Source organism: Scyliorhinus torazame, chromosome 1, assembly GCF_047496885.1.
Source record: "Scyliorhinus torazame isolate Kashiwa2021f chromosome 1, sScyTor2.1, whole genome shotgun sequence".
NCBI lineage: Eukaryota > Metazoa > Chordata > Chondrichthyes > Carcharhiniformes > Scyliorhinidae > Scyliorhinus > Scyliorhinus torazame.
In genome coordinates this window covers 380,423,307-380,441,539 of record NC_092707.1, presented here as the reverse complement: position 1 = coordinate 380,441,539, position 18,233 = coordinate 380,423,307, and the positions used below count along the sequence as shown (strand labels likewise).

The 18,233-nt window shown below is 44.9% G+C and overlaps 1 protein-coding gene across 6 annotated transcripts in view; it reads right to left on the bottom strand.

Moving 5' to 3' along the window:
• Positions 1-5,817, bottom strand: part of ltbp1 (latent transforming growth factor beta binding protein 1) — a 533,746-nt gene extending 527,929 nt beyond the window's left edge. For 4 of the 6 annotated variants that reach the window (XM_072512304.1, XM_072512295.1, XM_072512276.1 and 1 more), the window contains exons 1-2: positions 5,075-5,815; positions 3,543-3,613 (exon numbers count right to left, since the gene is read on the bottom strand). In XM_072512304.1, the coding sequence (XP_072368405.1) occupies positions 3,543-3,613; positions 5,075-5,472 (469 nt within the window). In that variant the 5' untranslated portion in view covers positions 5,473-5,815. Of the gene's footprint in view, positions 1-3,542; positions 3,614-5,074 lie in introns of all 6 variants that reach the window. The other 2 variants (XM_072512266.1, XM_072512285.1) reach the window with 2 other exon arrangements.
• Positions 5,818-18,233: the final 12,416 nt, after the last annotated feature.

Sequence of the window (18,233 nt, the reverse complement as noted above, 5' to 3'; positions counted from 1 at the left end):
AAACAGCTGCAGTGATCTCCTCAGAATTGCAGAAAGAACGATGGATAAACGGGAGTGACGCCCTCCCACACAAGGGAAAAGGTTTTAAAACACTTTCACAGTTGCACTCTGCATTTTAGGATACAATGGGGGGCTCATTAATGCGTGAACAAAACCCATGTCTATCTGCTTTTTATGAACGTTTCTTGTCTTTCTGTTGTACATTGATAAAACACGACGTTATCGAATAGTGGAGCAGGCTCGAGGGGCCGAGTGGCCTACTCCTGCTCCTAATTGATATGTTGGGGTAATACTCCCTGCTGGTGCTGCGATTTCACATACAGGAGGGTTGAGCACTTTGCAGCTGCACTAGCTGGCACCCACCTGTAAGCAGGCCTCTTTTCCAGGAAACACATGATTCATAGACACAGCCAATGTCCCAGCTTCCTCGCTCCAGCCTGCTGGATTTCACCTTTCAATATTCATTCTGAAGCATTATATTTGCATGATAAATCCACTTTGGATGCGGCTTCCGATCACTTTCTGTTGCCTGGACCCTTTACTGCTTGCGTTTAACCTCACTCTAGAAATGCAACTCGAAAGTCACTCCCTGGGTCAGAGGACAGCGAGATTGACACGGAGGCCGAGTGTGTCATTAGTGCAATGACACACTCGGCTTTGGAGTTTGAGTCTGTCACTTTTACTCGGAGGGTGATATGGGGTGGGATTTAATCCCTCCCCTACGGGCTCCGGGAGTGTAGAAGATTGTAGTTTAGACGGGCAGCATGGTCGGCGCAGGCTTGGAGGGCCGAAGGGCCTGTTCCTGTGCTGTACTTTTCTTTGTTCTTTGTGGTGAGTTTGGTGGCAGGGAAGCCATTTGATTGGGCAGAGCGATGGCGGGTGGTAATCCTATCACTTCCTGCATCCAGTCTGATTAGGTCCATGGCGGAAAAGTGTGTGTACGACCCTTAATTGCCCACTTAAGGGCATTCTGCCAGTGCTGGTATTAACTTAGCGGCAGGTGGAGGTCTCACTATGTGAGCAGCATGATAAACCAAACTGTGCTGGGTTGCTTGAGGAGGGGGAGGGGCTTGTCCATAGGAACTCAATGCCTGGTCGCGGGATGTGGCATCGGGAAAGGGGTGCCCCCAGGGCACAGTGGTTAGCACTGCTGCCTACGGCGCTGAGGACCCGGGTTCGAATCCCAGCCCTGGGTCACTGTCCGTGAGGCGTTTGCCCATTCTCCCCATGTCGGTGTGGGTTTCACCCCCACAACCCAAAAGATGTGCAGGTTAGCTGGATTGGCCACACTAAATTGCTCCTTGGATTGGAAAAAAAATTGGGTACTCTAAATTTATTATTTTTTAAATGAAGAAAAAAAGGGAAATGGGTGCCCCAAAATGAGCCACCTCACTGCCCTTGCTATCAACTCCCCCCCTTCCCCACCTACCCTGTCACCGCTTCCCCAGTGGCACTGCCAATAAATACAGCTGCCACCCTGTGATTGGTTAGCCGTTCTTGGTGGGTGGGACTTCCGGCCCCGGGTCCTTGACCTTGGCGAAAGGCCACTGCTGTCCAGTTACATTCATCAGCGACACCTAATATGGAGAGCCTTCCCGTAAAGAGGTGATGTGGGGCTTTTCTCTGGCCCTCCAGCCAGTGGTTAAAGAGGGAGGTTTTAAAGAGGTATCTTGAAGGAGGGAAGCGAGTTAGAGGGGCAGTGACGTGAAGGGAGGGAATCCTGGAACTTTTGGTCAAGGCAGCTAAAGGCACGGCCGCCAATGGTGGAGCATTTAAAAACAACCTAAGTTTGATGAACGCAGATATCTCAGAGGACTGTGGTGCTGGACGGGGTTACAGGGATAGGGAGGGGAGGATTTGAAAACAAGGAGGAGTTTCAAATCAAGGTGTTGCTTAACCAGGAGGCAATATAGGTCAGCAAACACTGGGATGATGGGTTAACAGGATTTTGCTGTAAGTTAGGAGATATGGTCATATAAATATTGCTGCAAGAGCAAGTCAGAGGCTGGGAATTCTGTGGCGATAACTGACCTCCTGACTTCCCAAAGTCTGTCTACAATCCACTAAGCACAAGTCGGGAGTGTGATGGAATACTCTTCACTCATGGCACAAACAACCTCAAGCTCAACAGGACAAAGCAGCCCACTTGACTGGCACCCCATCCAGCACCTTAAACATTCACTCCCTCCAACACCGACACACAATGACAGCAACAAGTACCCTCTATAAGACTCACAGCAGCAATTCGCCAAGAGCCCTTTGACAGCAATTTCCAAACCCACAACCTCTCACCAAAAAGGACAATGGCATCCTGTGCATGCAAAAAGCTACCACCTGCAAGCTCGCCTCCAAGTCACTCACCACCCCGACTTGGAAATATATCGCCGTTCCTTCCCTGTCGCTGGGCCAAAATCCTGGAACTCCCTCCCTTACCGCACAGTGGGTGTACCTGCACCACATGGACTGCAACGGTTCATGAAGGCAGCTCACCACCACCTTCTCAAGGGCAATTACGAACGGGCGACAAATGATGGCCTTGCCAGCGACACCCACATCCCATGAGAAAATAACTTTTAGAAAGGAAGAGCTTCGGATGAGTTTAGATTTATGGAGAATGTAAAATGGAAGCCAACCAAGTGTGCATTTGGAATACTCATGTCTGGCAGTAACAAAGGCATGAATGAAGTTTGCAGCAGAGATTGGGGTTCTGTCATGTGAGAGTACCTTTAAGAAATGGGTGTTTATAAATGGGTGTGTATATAAATATCTGTAGTGAGAGTACCTTTAAGAAATGGGTGTTTATTACTGCAGTGATGTCAGAGAGTGGGTGGAGCTGGGCTGTCTGTCAGCTCTTTCCTTTCATTTTAGGCTGTTTGCTGCAGGATGTGTTTTAGTTTCATTTTCAGTGTTGGAGCTGAAGCCAGACCAAGCAGGTGTACTGCTGTTCTCTCTGCCATCAAAAGACTATCTCTTGATCATTTGGTGAATTCAGAATTATAAATGTTTTCGGTAGTGAATTTAAAATGATCTGCTTCTGTTAAAGGTTATGTTTTTTATAAGTCTTCTGGATGTTAAAAGGAAAGTTTAAAGGATTACTTAGTGTTGTTCTCTTTGGGGGTTGTATTTGAATTAATGGTTGCTAAGATGTTCACTGTTTTTAAAAGGTTAACTTGAGTTCATAGAATAAACATTGTTTTGCTTTAAAAAATACTTTTCCATTTCTGCTCTACCACAACTGTAGAGTAGGGTGTGTGCTCCCCATACCACAATCTATTAAAAGTTGTGGGTCAGGTGAACTCTATGATACACTTTGGGGTTCTCTAAACCCTGGCCCATAACAGTTCCCAGAAGCAGATGAACTGAGAAAGTAGGTGACCATCAGATATGGAGTCCTGGTCTGCCACTATTACACACAGGGTCATATGGAAGCTGTGTGGAGATATGCTGGTGTTCCCTCAGAATGTACAGATTAAAAACCCTTCAACAAAGCCCAACTTGCCGACATAAGAAAGACTTTCTGAAGCGCAACTGAAATCACTTACGTTTGGTGCATCTTTGAGAGCCTGGAGCTTGAGCCCATCCATGACAGCACTGACCGCTGCAGACATTAACTCTGCAAATCATAAAGTGCCACATTTACTGGAGAGAAGAGGAAGATGCTGACTAATAAAACATTTATCTGACAGGAAGACATCCATCAAGCAATCCTGTAAAAACATTTATTGAGTCAATCTGCCCATCAGTTCAATCAATACCTGTGCCTGACAGCTGAGGTTTGTGAGAGAGAAATAATTAAATACACTTCAATTTTTTTAATTCCGCGAATCAAACTATGTTTCAAAAAGTGCTACGTTTTTTTAAATGTTGACAGGAAACTACATCTATGTTTTTAAGGCAGCGGGAGAGGGCTGTTCATCAAGAATAAAGACAGGAGTTCAGTACAGACTCTGGTTAGTTACATTTGATCAGTTGGAGATGGAGATGACGCATGCTCATCAAACCCAGGGTCAAGATTCTCAATAATAAAAGCCCCAAAGTGCAGATTCTCTACAGTAAACAATTCGCCCCGCCCTCCTTTCACAGCACCTTCCAAACCCCTGGCTTTTGCCCACCAGAAGGGTAAGGGCAGCAGGCCCATGGGAACACCGCCACCTGTCCAAGTCACACGCCATCCTGACTTGGAAGTGTATCAATTTTCCTTCAGTGTCACTGGGTCAAAATCCTGGAACTCCCTTCCTGACAGAACTCTGAGTGCGCCTGTACCTCCGTCACCATCTTCTCAAGAGCAATTAAGCATGGGCAATAAACGCTGGGCTAGCCGGTGACACATCCTGTGAAATAATTTTTTTTTAAATCCTAGGGTCAAGATTCTCAATAGCAAAATGTAAGTGGTCAAACTCTTTATTCCCACCGCAATAACAATGCCCCCCCCCCCCCCCCCCCCACACACACACACACATCGGTGCGAAGGTGTTTACTCTTTGGTTTGAAATAGATCACATTTTCAAAGTTTGTACGCAAACATGAGCAATGTTTTGGGTGTATCTGGTATCCATGAGGAAATGTTTCCTGTGCGTGGTTGGTTATAGCACTACAACGACCTCCCCGGAGTCTTTTGCTGTGTGCAGAGGACTAGGAACATGGACAGAGGCTGCAGTTCCATTTGACAGGAAGAAAGCAGTTTTGGAGCTGATTAAATATTTGCTGGTATCAGGATTTTACTTGCATTACAACATATCAATGCCCTTGAGCATGTTTCGTTTTTAAATTATCACTGCAGGCTACCAGGCATATTTTAAATAAATATTGATTGGCTATATTTTAAATATGAAAGAATAATTGGCATTGAAAGTGCTTATTATGTAGGGTAAAAACCCCATCCTGATTTATCTTGAAGGGGAATTTTTAAAAAACGTGTAAAATGTTAGGAGGGGTCAGATAGAAATAGTTATTTGGGCAGTGATGTTATGTTGGGTGAGGCTTAAGTGATATCCAGGAATGGAGGGGAGGGAGGTCATGGGTAGGTATTCAGCCAGCAATGATCTGGCACAAAGTTCAAGGGAGATCTCCTTACCCGCGAAGCTGTTGTTTTTGGTACTGCACGGGGTGTCTAATGGACTGCTGCTGGTAGTACTGGTGTGGATGGAACTGGGCGATGTGCTGTTGCTGCTGGACGCGAGAGCTCGCCTTGCCCATCCGCCGGGTCCTGACCTGGGGCGAGTTTCTCCTGTAACTGGTCTTCACCTCCAGCACTGGAGCCGAGCCCTGCGCCCTCACCGTGTAAGTGGAGGAGGAGGAGGAGGAGAAGACGCCGTGCCTGGTGCCGAAGGTAGAGCCGCCGGCAGCCGGGTGAGACTTGCCCGAGTGAAGCACATAAGTGATCCTCCTGAGACCCCTCTTGTCAGGGCAGACTTGGTGCGGCTGGAAGGCGCAGAGCAGCCACAGTAAGACGCTGTACCTCATCCACTCCATGTTGCTAACTTTGCTCCTTGATTAAAGGAAAACTTCTGTCCACTCCAGGCAAACGTACTCCTCGGCAGTGCCTTTAAACAGACTGAACTGGCCCCTTCCCTCGGTGGATCTCTGAAGGCGGCTTCTTATATATATATATATATATATAAATATATATTATTTTTATATATAGAAAAAAAACGCTGGTTGCCAGATGTCTCCAGGAACAGATAACTTTACAAATTAAGAAAAATAAAGCTGAAAAGGGAACAGTCAGCACAAATAAATAAGAGAGAAACTCTCACATTCACTCACTCACTCACACACACACTGCAGCAGATGTTAGATGGTATCGCGATGGTTGTAAAATATTTTAGTTTGAACAGATTGAAAGTCTTTAAAAAGTTTTTTTGGGGTAGGGGGAGGTTCGAGTCACAGACCTGCCATCCAATCTTAGGCAGACATGACGTCAGGCACAAAGAGGATCTGGTGTTAGAACTGCCCTTTTCCAGCAGAATTAGGATAAACATACACATATATACACGCATATATATATAGTCACATATATAGACACACACACACACATATATGTACACATATGTACACACACATATATGTACACACGCGTGTGTATATATACATATTTACACACATATATAGGTACGACGTACACATATGTACACATATCGGCACACACATGGAGACACGTATATACACATATAGGCACACACATATATACACATACATATACACATATATACACACAGACATAAACACACACATGTACATATTGATACATATACACATATGTACACACATACATACACACACACATATATACACACATATACGCTCACATATATACACACAGATACACATATACACACGTATATACACATACACACATATATACATACAGGCAAATATATACACATTTATTCACACATATATACACTTCGACACACATATACACATGCACACATATACTCATACGCACACATATACTCAAATATATATATATATAATGTGGCGATGCCAGCGTTGAACTGGGGTGGGCACAGTAGGAAGTCATAGAACACCAGGTTAAAGTCCAACAGATTTGTTTGGAGTCACTAGCTTTCGGAGCGCAGCTCATTCATCAGGTATATATACACATATATGCGCACGCATATACACACATTTATACACATACAGCATGGTAGCACTGTTGCTTAACAGCACCAGGATCCCAGGATCAATTCCGGGCTTGGGTCACTGACTGTGTGGAGTCTGTGTGTTCTCCCCATGTCTGCGTGGGTTTCCTCCGGGTTCTCTGGTTTCCTCCCACAAGTCTCGAAAGACGTGCTTGTTAGGTGAATTGGACATTCTGAATTCTCCCTTTGTGTACCCAAACTGGTGTCGGAGTGTGGCGACTAGGGGCTTTTCACAGTAACTTCATTACAGTGTTAACGTAAGCCTACTTGTGACAATAAAGATTCTTATATAGACACACATATACACACATATATGCACACACATACACACATACATGTATGTGTATATAAACAGACACATATATACACATGTTCACACACCCACATATATACACACATATGCACACACATATATACAGACATGAATACACATATAGACATGCACATAAATACACACACATATATATACATATATACACACACATATATACACATATTTATACACACATATACCCATATCTACACACACATATATACACATGTACACATATATATACACACACATATACATATAGACACACACACATATAGACACGTGCGCAAACATATGCATATATAGACACACACATATATACACACATTGACACATACAGACACATTTTGACACACAGACACATATATACACACAGTCACATACAGTCACACACAAAGACACATATTGACACACATATACACACATATTGGCACACACATGGAGACACATAGAAACACATATAGGCACACACATATAGACACACATATACCCACACACATGGGCAGACACATATACACACACACACACACATATGCACATATAGACACAGATATGGTGTGGTGGATTAGTCATGATAAATTGCCCATAGTGACCAAAAAGGTTAGGAGGGGTTATTGGGTTACAGGGATAGTGTGGAAGTGAGGGCTTAAGTGGGTCGGTGCAGACTCAAAGGGCCGAATGGCCTCCTTCTGCACTGTATGTTCTATGTTCTGGGCAGCACGGTAGCACAAGTGGATAGCACTGTGGCTTCACAGCGCAGGGTTCTAGGTTCGATTCCTCACTGGGTCACTGCCTGTGCGGAGTCTGCACGTTCTCCCCGTGTCTGCGTGGGTTTCCTCCGGGTGCTCTGGTTTCCTCCCACAGTCCAAAGACGTGCAGGTTAGGTGGATTGGTCATGCTAAATTGCCCTTAGTTTCCAAAAAGGTTAGGAGGGGTTATTGGGTTACGGGGATAGGGTGGAAGTGAGGGCTTAAGTGGGTCGGTGCAGACTCGATGGGCCGAATGGCCTCCTTCTGCACTGTATGTTCTATGTTCTATATACACATGTAGACATACACACATATGCACATACAGACATACACATATAAACCCACATATTGACAGATAGACACACATCTATAGACATATAGACACACACATACACATATACATACATGGTCACACACACACATATACACATATAGGCATATAGACACACACATGTAGACATATAGACACACACGGGGCAGCACAGTGGTGCAGTGGTAGGCACTGCTGCCTCACAGCGCTGAGGTCCCAGGTTCGATCCCAGCCCCAGGTCACTGTCCATGTGGAGTTTGCACATTCTCCATGTGTCTGCATGAGTCTTATCCCCACAACCCAAAGATGTGTATGGTAGGTGAATTGGCCACGCAAAATTGCCCCTTAATTAAAAAAAAAGAATTGGATACTTCAAATTTATTTTTAAAACGACATATAGACACACACATAGACACACATATAGACACACATTTACACACATATACACTCATGCAGACATATAGATACACATGCATATACATGCCTAGACACACACATATGCACATAGAGACCACACATAGACACACCCATATACACACAGAGACACACATTTCTTTTTTTTAAATTTAGAGTACCCAATCCATTTTTTCCAATTAAGGGGCAATTTAGCCTGACCAATCCACCTACCCTGCACATCTTTGGGTTGTGGGGGCGAGACCCACGCGAACGCAGGGAGAATGTGCAAACTCCACACGGACAGTGACCCAGAGCCGGGTTCAAACCTGGGACCTTGGTGCCATGAGGCAGCAGAGCTAACCACACAAAAACACATATAACCACACATAGATACACATATAGACACACACATAGACATATATATAGACACACACATGCACATATAGAAATACACATAGACACATATAGACACACACCTATACACACATAGACATACACATATAGACACACATATGCATGTATAGGCACACACATGTACATATGTGTGACGTGGCTGGTTTAGCACAGTGAACAAAGAACAAAGAAATGTACAGCACAGGAACAGGCCCTTCGGCCCTCCAAGCCCGTGCCGACCATACTGCCCGACTAAACTACAATCTTCTACACTTCCTGGGTCCGTATCCTTCTATTCCCATCCTATTCATATATTTGTCAAGATGCCCCTTAAATGTCCCTATCGTCCCTGCTTCCACTACCTCCTCCGGTAGTGAGTTCCAGGCACCCACTACCCTCTGCGTAAAAAACTTGCCTCGTACATCTACTCTAAACCTTGCCCCTCTCACCTTAAACCTATGCCCCCTAGTAATTGACCCCTCTACCCTGGGGAAAAGCCTCTGACTATCCACTCTGTCTATGCCCCTCATAATTTTGTATACCTCGATCAGGTCGCCCCTCAACCTCCTTCGTTCCAGTGAGAACAAACCGAGTTTATTCAATCGCTCCTCATAGCTTATGCCCTCCATACCAGGCAACATTCTGGTAAATCTCTTCTGCACCCTCTCTAAAGCCTCCACATCCTTCTGGTAGTGTGGCGACCAGAATTGAACACTATACTCCAAGTGTGGCCTAACTAAGGTTCTATACAGCTGCAACATGACTTGCCAATTCTTATACTCAATGCCCCGGCCAATGAAGGCAAGCATGCCGTATGCCTTCTTGACTACCTTCTCCACCTGTGTTGCCCCTTTCAATGACCTGTGGACCTGTACTCCTAGATCTCTTTGACTTTCAATACTCTTGAGGGTTCTACCATTCACTGTATATTCCCTACCTGCATTAGCCCTTCCAAAATGCATTACCTCACATTTGTCCGGATTAAACTCCATCTGCCATCTCTCCGCCCAAGTCTCCAGACAATCTAAATCCTGCTGTATCCTCAGACAGTCCTCATCGCTATCCGCAATTCCACCAACCTTTGTGTCGTCTGCAAACTTACTAATCAGTGAGCTAAATAGCTGGCTTGTAAAGCAGAACAAGGCCAGCAGCGTAACTTCAATTCCCGTACCAGCCTCCCCAAATAGGCGCCTGAATGTGGTGACTAGGGGCTTTTCACAGTAACTTCATTTGAAGCCTACTTGTGACAATAAGCGATTTTCATTTGTCATTTCATGTACACAAATAGAGACATGAAGGCATTTAGGCACACACACATAGTTATATAGACACACATATACACACGTATATATACACATATATGCACACATGTACATATACACATATACACAAGTGCACTTGAAGTTACTAATGGGACAATGTGCAATCCTTGGCTGCCTGCACTGGGCAAGTGGGGAAACTGGGGGCATTTTCCCACAAAACACACAAACTGTAGCACAGTATCAGCCGAAAAGTGGAGGAACAGAGGGAATCTATCCACCTGCGCTCTTGATAGTACCCACTATTTCCTGAATGGCAATACGAATAATTAGTCTTATCAATTCCGCTTCGTCTCACCTTGAAATAATGCATTTTAATCCGAAAGTTATTTTTAAAATAATTGCAATGGTTATAATTTAATGGGATCTTTCTGGCATTCCATCAAACTGTATTCCAGTCTCATCGTGTTATGGGGCTGCATCTTCTCTCACTCAGTGTAATTCTGCTCTTCAATCCCAACCCCGTGGAAAACCAAACTGGGAGCCGTGTGCATCTTTACAAAATCAGCAGATCTTTTGTTCTTGGCAATTTTGTGATTTCAGCCGCTCACACACAAGCACAACGCTATCAAATTCTGAACAGCTGCGAGCGCTTTAAAAGAAAAGCACATTGTGTTGGGTTATTACAGATGTCTGGTGCACTGTGCAACATGAATTTAGGGTTTCAGTGGGACTCCTGTCCTGAACTTAATCCAACCCAGATGCATCGAGTGAGTGCTGTGGGCCCGATTCTGTACAAGTGGATGGGTTACGAATGGGTTGTAAGACTGGGCACCATTGGTGGAGTGCAACACAACACATTAGTATTCAATGCTACTCAGACCGTCCCACCCACACAGGGGAGAAGAAATCAGGACACTTTGAACAGTGATGTGTGTATTTCGAGATCTTGCGGTGGCATTGGTGCATTGATGAGATCTTATCATACTGTGTGTGTGTGTTTTACCTGAGGGGCTATGATCTTGGGATTTTCCATGTCAGTAATTTCAGGGAATGAGGAAGAGTTTGTGATTGCTATGAAACTATTGCATGAATTCTGGATAAAGTGATATGAGGTGACGAAACAACAAATGGAGTGGTCTTTTTAACCTGGCATCGTCCGCCGCTTTTCCAACCCCAAATCAGCAAAAAAGAATTAATGAAGCCTGAGGAATATCCGGCAATTTCTTTTTCCAAACTGGAATGGAACATCTACAGCGGCAACATCAACTTGCATTTCCATAGCGCCTTTATCATAGGTCCACTACCTAGGCTCACTCCCCCGCCCCATCCGTGTAATCCCTCCACATCCTTTGGACTCGAAGGGGGAATTTAGCGTGGCCAATCCGCCTAACCTACACTTCTTTGGACTGTGGAAGGAAATCGGAGTACCCCGGAGGAAACAACACAGACACGGGGAGAATGTGCAAATTTCACACAGACAGTGACCCAAGGCCAGAATCAAACCCGAGTCCCTGGTGCTGTCAGGCAGCAGTGCTAACCACTGTGCCACCCAGCTTCTTGAAGTTAACTCAATCCTCATGAAATATAATAAAATCTATCAAGAACTTCTGGGTGGCTAGCATTGTAGGGAGGTAATATTCACAGCTCTACATTTTCAGTGGAGCACTGACAAGATTCATGACTTACAAGTTGCATACATCTAGGAAACAGCATTGCAATAAAGAAAATACAAGATGCCAGGTTTCATTACAGGACTGAAAGGTAAAGAAATTACTTCGAACCTTAGTCAGCCCACACCCGGAAAATTGCGCACAATTCTGGTTGTCATATTATTTTTTTAAAGATGTTGCGGCATTGGGATAGGTTCAGAAAATGGTTTACAAGGATGATAGCAGGATTGCAGGGAATACCTATCAGGAGAGAATAAACAGGCTGGGTCTCTTGAAATAAGAAGGGTGAGAGCTGATCAAATAGTGACCTTCAAAATGATCTCCGGCTCTGATAGAATGGACATTGAGAAAATGTTTCCACTTGTGGGGGAGAGTAAAGCTAGAGGCCTTCAATGTAAAATCATTCAGCAAAAGAGAAAATGCTGGAAAAATTCAGGAGGTCAGGTAGCATATGTGGAGAGAGAAACAGAGTTAACGGGCGCGATTTGACCTGAAAAAAATCTATATCCAGTTTCGGGCCCGTTTAGCAGGGTGTTCCTCAGCGGCTGCAGGAACGAGAAACACCCCGCTATTCAACAGCACTTTGCCATTTTGTTTGGCTTCAGGGAGATTCTCTCCATCGAGGCCGCACTTTGAGGGACTTCCTGCTGGCAAGCCCAACAGGAAAGGCTCCTCGCAGATCAGGGCGCCATTTTGTCTTGTTGCCCCGAGCTCTCCGCCCCCCGCCCCCCTCCCGTTTACAACCCACCCACCTGCCAACCTCGGGAAGGTCCTTGGGAATACCCCCTTACTCCCCCTTCCACCTGGTAAGGCCCACTCGGACCCGATCGCTGGTAGTGCCAACCTGGCATCTGGACACCCTGACACTTGCACCCTGGCACCCTGACACTGTCTCTGCCACCCAGGCAGTGCCACCCAAGCACCCTGGCAGTACCAGGCTGACACTGCCAAGGTGCCAGTCTGGCAGATACAAGGTGCCTGAGTGCCTAGGGAGTGCCAGGCTCTGTAGTTGGTAAATACTGCTGCCACTGTGCATTAGTGGTGGAGGGAATTAATGTTTAAGGTGGTGGATGGGGCACCAATCCTGGATGGTGTTGAGCTTTTTGAGTGTTGTTGTCATCCAGGCAAATGGAAAGTATTCCATCACACTCCTGGCTTGTGCCTTTGTTGATGGTGGACAGGCTTTGGGGTGTCAGGATGTGACCTATTCACTGTAGAATTCTGACTTACTCTTGTAGCCATAATCTTTTTCGGCTGGTCCAATTCAGTTTCTAGTCAATGGTAGTAGATAGTGGTGGATTCAGTGTTGGTAATGCCATTGAATGTCAAAGGGAGAAGGTTAGACTTTCTGTTGCTGGAGATAGTCATTGCCTGGTACTTGTGTAACACAAATGTTACTTGTCACTCATCAGTCCAAGCTGAATGTTGTCTTGGCCTTTCTGCAAATGGACATGGACTGCTTCAGTGTCTGAGGGGTGCCAGCACGGGACCATGGCTACCATTACATAATGCTATAAGTGTGTTAGAAAAGCTGGAAGATTGCAATGGGAAGGAAGCATCGGGGAAGGGTAGAGGAAGATAAGGTGCTCCATTATTTTGAAGAGCTGGGAAATAAGAGCTGGAAAAGTTGGAGGCTGAATACGTCTCAAGATTAATATAGCCAGAGGTAGATCAAAGCAGATTTAGAAATTGAGTATTTGGAGTTCAGGAAAATAACGAGGGAGTTCAGTGGAGCCGTGACAATGGAAATACTGATCAAATACAGGAACAGAAGAAAAAGTTACAATGTTGGACAGAAAGGTTAGAGGTTGAAGAACACACCGATCAGACAACAAACTTTATCTTGTTTGCTATTCAGAAGTCTGAGAGTTGCAGTGGTTAGCACTGCTGCCTGCGGCACTGAGGACCCAGGTTCAATCCTGGCCCCGGGTTACTGTCTGTGTAAAGTTTGCATATTCTCCCCGTGTCTGCATGGGTTTCACCCCCACAACCCATAGATGTGCAGGTTTGGTGGATTGGCCGTGTTAAATTGCCCTTTAATTGGAAAAAAAAATAATTGGGTACTCTAAATTTTAAAAAAAGAAGTGTGAGAGTAATACCAGATTAACGTCCCCATCCCATCCCAACGTTCTCCTCTAAACTATAGGAAAATACAGAAAGGTAAGGTTAACCTTGAAAAAAGGATAGTCTTGGGAAGCTGAATGACCTGACTGCGTATCAAAAACTTCTTAACTCCCGTTTATCATTACTAATCAATAGCTAATATGTTCCCATCCAAAATACATCCTAAATGATAAAGAATGTGGATTCTTACCATCAAGAGGCAACAAAGTTTTTATTAGATGTTATGAAAACATAGATTCAGTCATGAATGGGCTAGCATAGCAGTATTGTATTCACAACATGATTGGCATGCCAGGTTAGGCAAACCATTCTTTCTCTTCTAGAATGCAGTTCAGATGCAACCTAGATGAGATGGAGGTTTCTCTGGAAATTGTAAACAACTTTTTAATGTTTTTTCCAACTCATCATTTCCAACTGAATTCCCAACCTCAAAATACAGGAGACATGTGGATATTTACCTTTATTAGCCTCGGCATAGAATATAAGAGCAGGGAGATTATGATGGAGCTGCATTAAACGCTGTTTAGGCCACAGCTAGAGTACTGTGTGCAGTTCTGATCGCCACAATCTATGAAGGAAGTGATTGCACTAGAGTGGGTGCAGATGATATCCACCAGGGTCTTTCCTGGGCTGGAATGTTTCAGCTATCAAAAGAGACTGGGTAGGCTGGGTTTGTTTTCCCTAGAGCAGAGAAGGCTGAGGGGGGCCTGATGGAGGTGTATAAAAGTATGAGGGATATAGGTAGGGTGGTTGGAAAGGAACTTTCCCCCTTAGCGGAGGGGTCAGTAACCAGGGGGCAAAGATTTAAGATAATCCGCAGTTGCATCTCATCTAGTGCAGGTGATGTTACAACATTGTTATAACCAGGCATTCTGACACCTCCTCTGTATTAATTCTTAGGTCATCCAGTGTCTCAACTACGTCCTCTTTCACTTTGATTTCGGCAGGATCACCCAACATCTTATCAATTACCCTTTCACTATTTCACCTGTTACAACGGAAGTCAATGGAAAAACGGAAAAATGATCTTGGATAATTTATGAGGAACAATGAGCCTAGCTGATGTTCATAATATTTCACTGCTATCGTACTATTTATACCATAAATTTTAATTATGGCATTCAAACTCATTCATGTTTTATGAGGTCACATACAGACATGAAAACTGTCTTTGCCGGTTACAGACCACCCACATTGTATTTAAGTACTCTTGAAGGCAATACCTAAGAATGCCAATTAGGGTAAATAGCTACTATGCATACTCTAGTTGAGCAGGACAAAAGAGGCATTCTGCAACATGGTAATCTTTGTTGGACTCCGCAGTTTGAATGTAACAACAAAATGCCCCCCCCCCCACCACCAACCTTGAACAAGGTACTTAAACATTCAAATAAAATTAAAAGAACAAAAGAGGCTTGTTTAAACTGAAGCAATTAATCGTTCACTTCACCCATCCAAAAGTACATTTCCCACCAGTGGTGCTCCTCCTGTGAAGCCAGTTGCAGTTTGACGGGGGTTATGTTGCAGTTATACTGTCCAGAAAAACATTCCTCCATTGACTATTTCCAGAAAAGTCGCACGTGCATTCCTTTTGGATCCATTACAATCTTCCTGTCAATAACAAAACAGAAAAGAAGCGCATCCCCCTTCACCACCCATTCTCCATCCCACAACCCCCCCACCACCACCATGTTTAACGTTGCTGCAATGTGCCAAATCACTTGACATCAAAGCGAGATGTGAAGTTTAACTGTAGCATGAATCTTCTCCCCATCGCCTCCTCAAATTCACCAAAAAGCTGCGTCTATCTCCTAAATACTCACTATACATAATACCTAATACAATGGGTCTTTGAATCAGGTTTTGGGGTCTTTTAATTAACTATGTCAACACTATCAAAGAAAGCTATTTCTCTTGCCCAGTTTCAATTACACAGCACCATGTAATTCCTTCATTCATCAGGAACAATATTCAAAGTCCTGGTGCTCACAAGGTAAAGCACCTACCGACCCCAACAGTTAAGCTAATATTTCGTCTTTTCGCCAAATCGTTTGTACCTTCCCAGAAAGTGTGACTCAAACCCCCTCTCCAACATTGATGACAGAACTTTTCGCCGTTACATCAATGCACCTTGAATTGTATTTCCCTGACCATTCAACCTTCTTTCATCTCTCCCTATTATTTAAAGGCTCACTAAACTCTATCTCTTCACTTCTGCTCTCTAAGAGGAAGGAACAGTGCCCCGAAAGCTAGTGATTCGAAACAAACCTGTTGGACTTTAACCTGGTGTTGTAAGACTTCTTACTGTGCTCACCCCAGTCCAACGCCAGCATCTCCACATCACATCTTCTGTTCTCTGTCATCTCCCTTCATTCTCTCCCTTGGTGAATAGCCAATGTGGAATCGATTGCTACGTTCAATGTGCTTTATAACTGTAAGTAGTTACTTTTGAAGCCGTTCCTTTACTGAGATGGCGGTTATGTTGTTGCAATAATTTTGAAAAGCCTCTGGAATGTGTTGAGCACTTTCCACACCTTGGCAACCAATTCCTCCCAGAAGGCCACCGTTGATGAGGGGATCCAACATCCACTCAGCGGCGCCAGCTCAGCCTTCTACAAGCTACGGGAGTGAGTGTTTGACAATAAAGACCCCCCGCGAGTCAGCAAAAGTCCTAGTGTAGAGAGCAATTGTGGCCACCATATTCTTGTCCTGCAGTGAGCCCTAGTCTGTGTGTCAGTGACACATAACAACACTAGAGGAATCCCGCCAGCACTGCCTCTGGCTGCAACCTCCCGAGTCAGTGGGAGGCCCGGTGAACAGACACTAGTGTCCATCTTGAAGCCAGCTCCACAAACATTCAGGCAAAACTCCTGCAAAGTCAACTTCGACGAGTTGTCCATGCCGAATTGTCTGGTTTGCTGAAAAGTATTCCCCCCCCCCACCCGACCCCCCCCCCCCCACCGCACTCTCCGCAGATTGTAGTCTTGTTTTAATATTTTCAATTCCCTCCCCACATTTCGACAGATTCTCTTCACCCTGTGGCACAAGGGCCAGCCTGCCAAAATCCTGTTTTCCTAACTCTCGAATAGCCGACGTTCCAGGGAGGAACAAACAACAAACATTTCAAAGACACTCTGAAGCTCTCCTCGCAGTGCAGCACCATTGACGTTATTGACTGGGAGGAGCTTGTTATTGACTGGGAGGAGCTTGTTATTGACTGGGAGGAGCTTGTTATTGACTGGGAGGAGCTTGTTATTGACTGGGAGGAGCTTTTATTGACTGGGAGGAGCTTGTTATTGACTGGGAGGAGCTTGTTATTGACTGTGAGGAGCTTGTTATTGACTGGGAGGAGCTTGTTATTGACTGGGAGGAGCTTGTTATTGACTGGGAGGAGCTTGTTATTGACTGTGAGGAGCTTGTTATTGACTGGGAGGAGCTTGTTACCAGTTGTGCAAAATGGCGACAACTTGTCCGTCCAGCTGCATCACGCTCTGAGCCACGACATCTTAACGATGAGGCACAATTGTGGCAGAGAAGGAGAGAGAAAGAAACAAATCCTGTACTCCAGATCCCACTACCTTGGGGGACGCCCTGCCACATGTGCACAAAGATCTGCGGATTGAGAATCAACGTGTTCAGTCACGTAAAGACCCATTGCAAACACCTGCGACCCTGAGTAGACATCATCCTCGAGTTGAGTATCTCTGAGATATTGGCACTCCACAAATTCTTGTGCACCCCTAATTTTAATTTATCCACCATTGGTGGCTGTCATCAGTTTTTTCACCCCAAAGCCCTGGAATACTCTCTCTACACGTCTCGGCCTCGCTTTCCTCATTTAAGGCACTCCATAAAATCTACTATTACAAGTGCAAGGTTTAATAAGATAATTATGTTTTAAACTGTCCCTTTTAATTCAAAGTAAAATGGAGCATGTGATCTTCTAATAGTTCGGCCTTGCGAATTTCGAATATAACCAGGTTGCCATGGGGGCAGGGGGATTTAACATCTGAATGCAAAGGGAGAAACAGCTGGCCTTATTTGATGGAGACTTACAGGGTTTCAGGCAGTCAGATTCAGAGGCCCTGGACAAAGAGAGTAAGTCCTAGAGGGGTCGAGAGATGCTGCTGGGCGAAGATGCAGCAAAGCTAAGTCAAAAAAGCGGCTTTGGAGAAGAGTGGAGAACGGGCATGAAAAAACAAGATGGCGGAGGGCGGGGTCAGGCAGCGTGGGCCCAGTGGTCACGGGAGCAGCAGGAGTTTTTAAGAAACTGCTTTGCTGATTTAAAGGCGGAGATGCTGGCCCCTATGAAGGCGTTGATTGAAAGGTTGGTGGAGACCCAGAAGATGCAGGGAATGGTGATCAAGGAGGT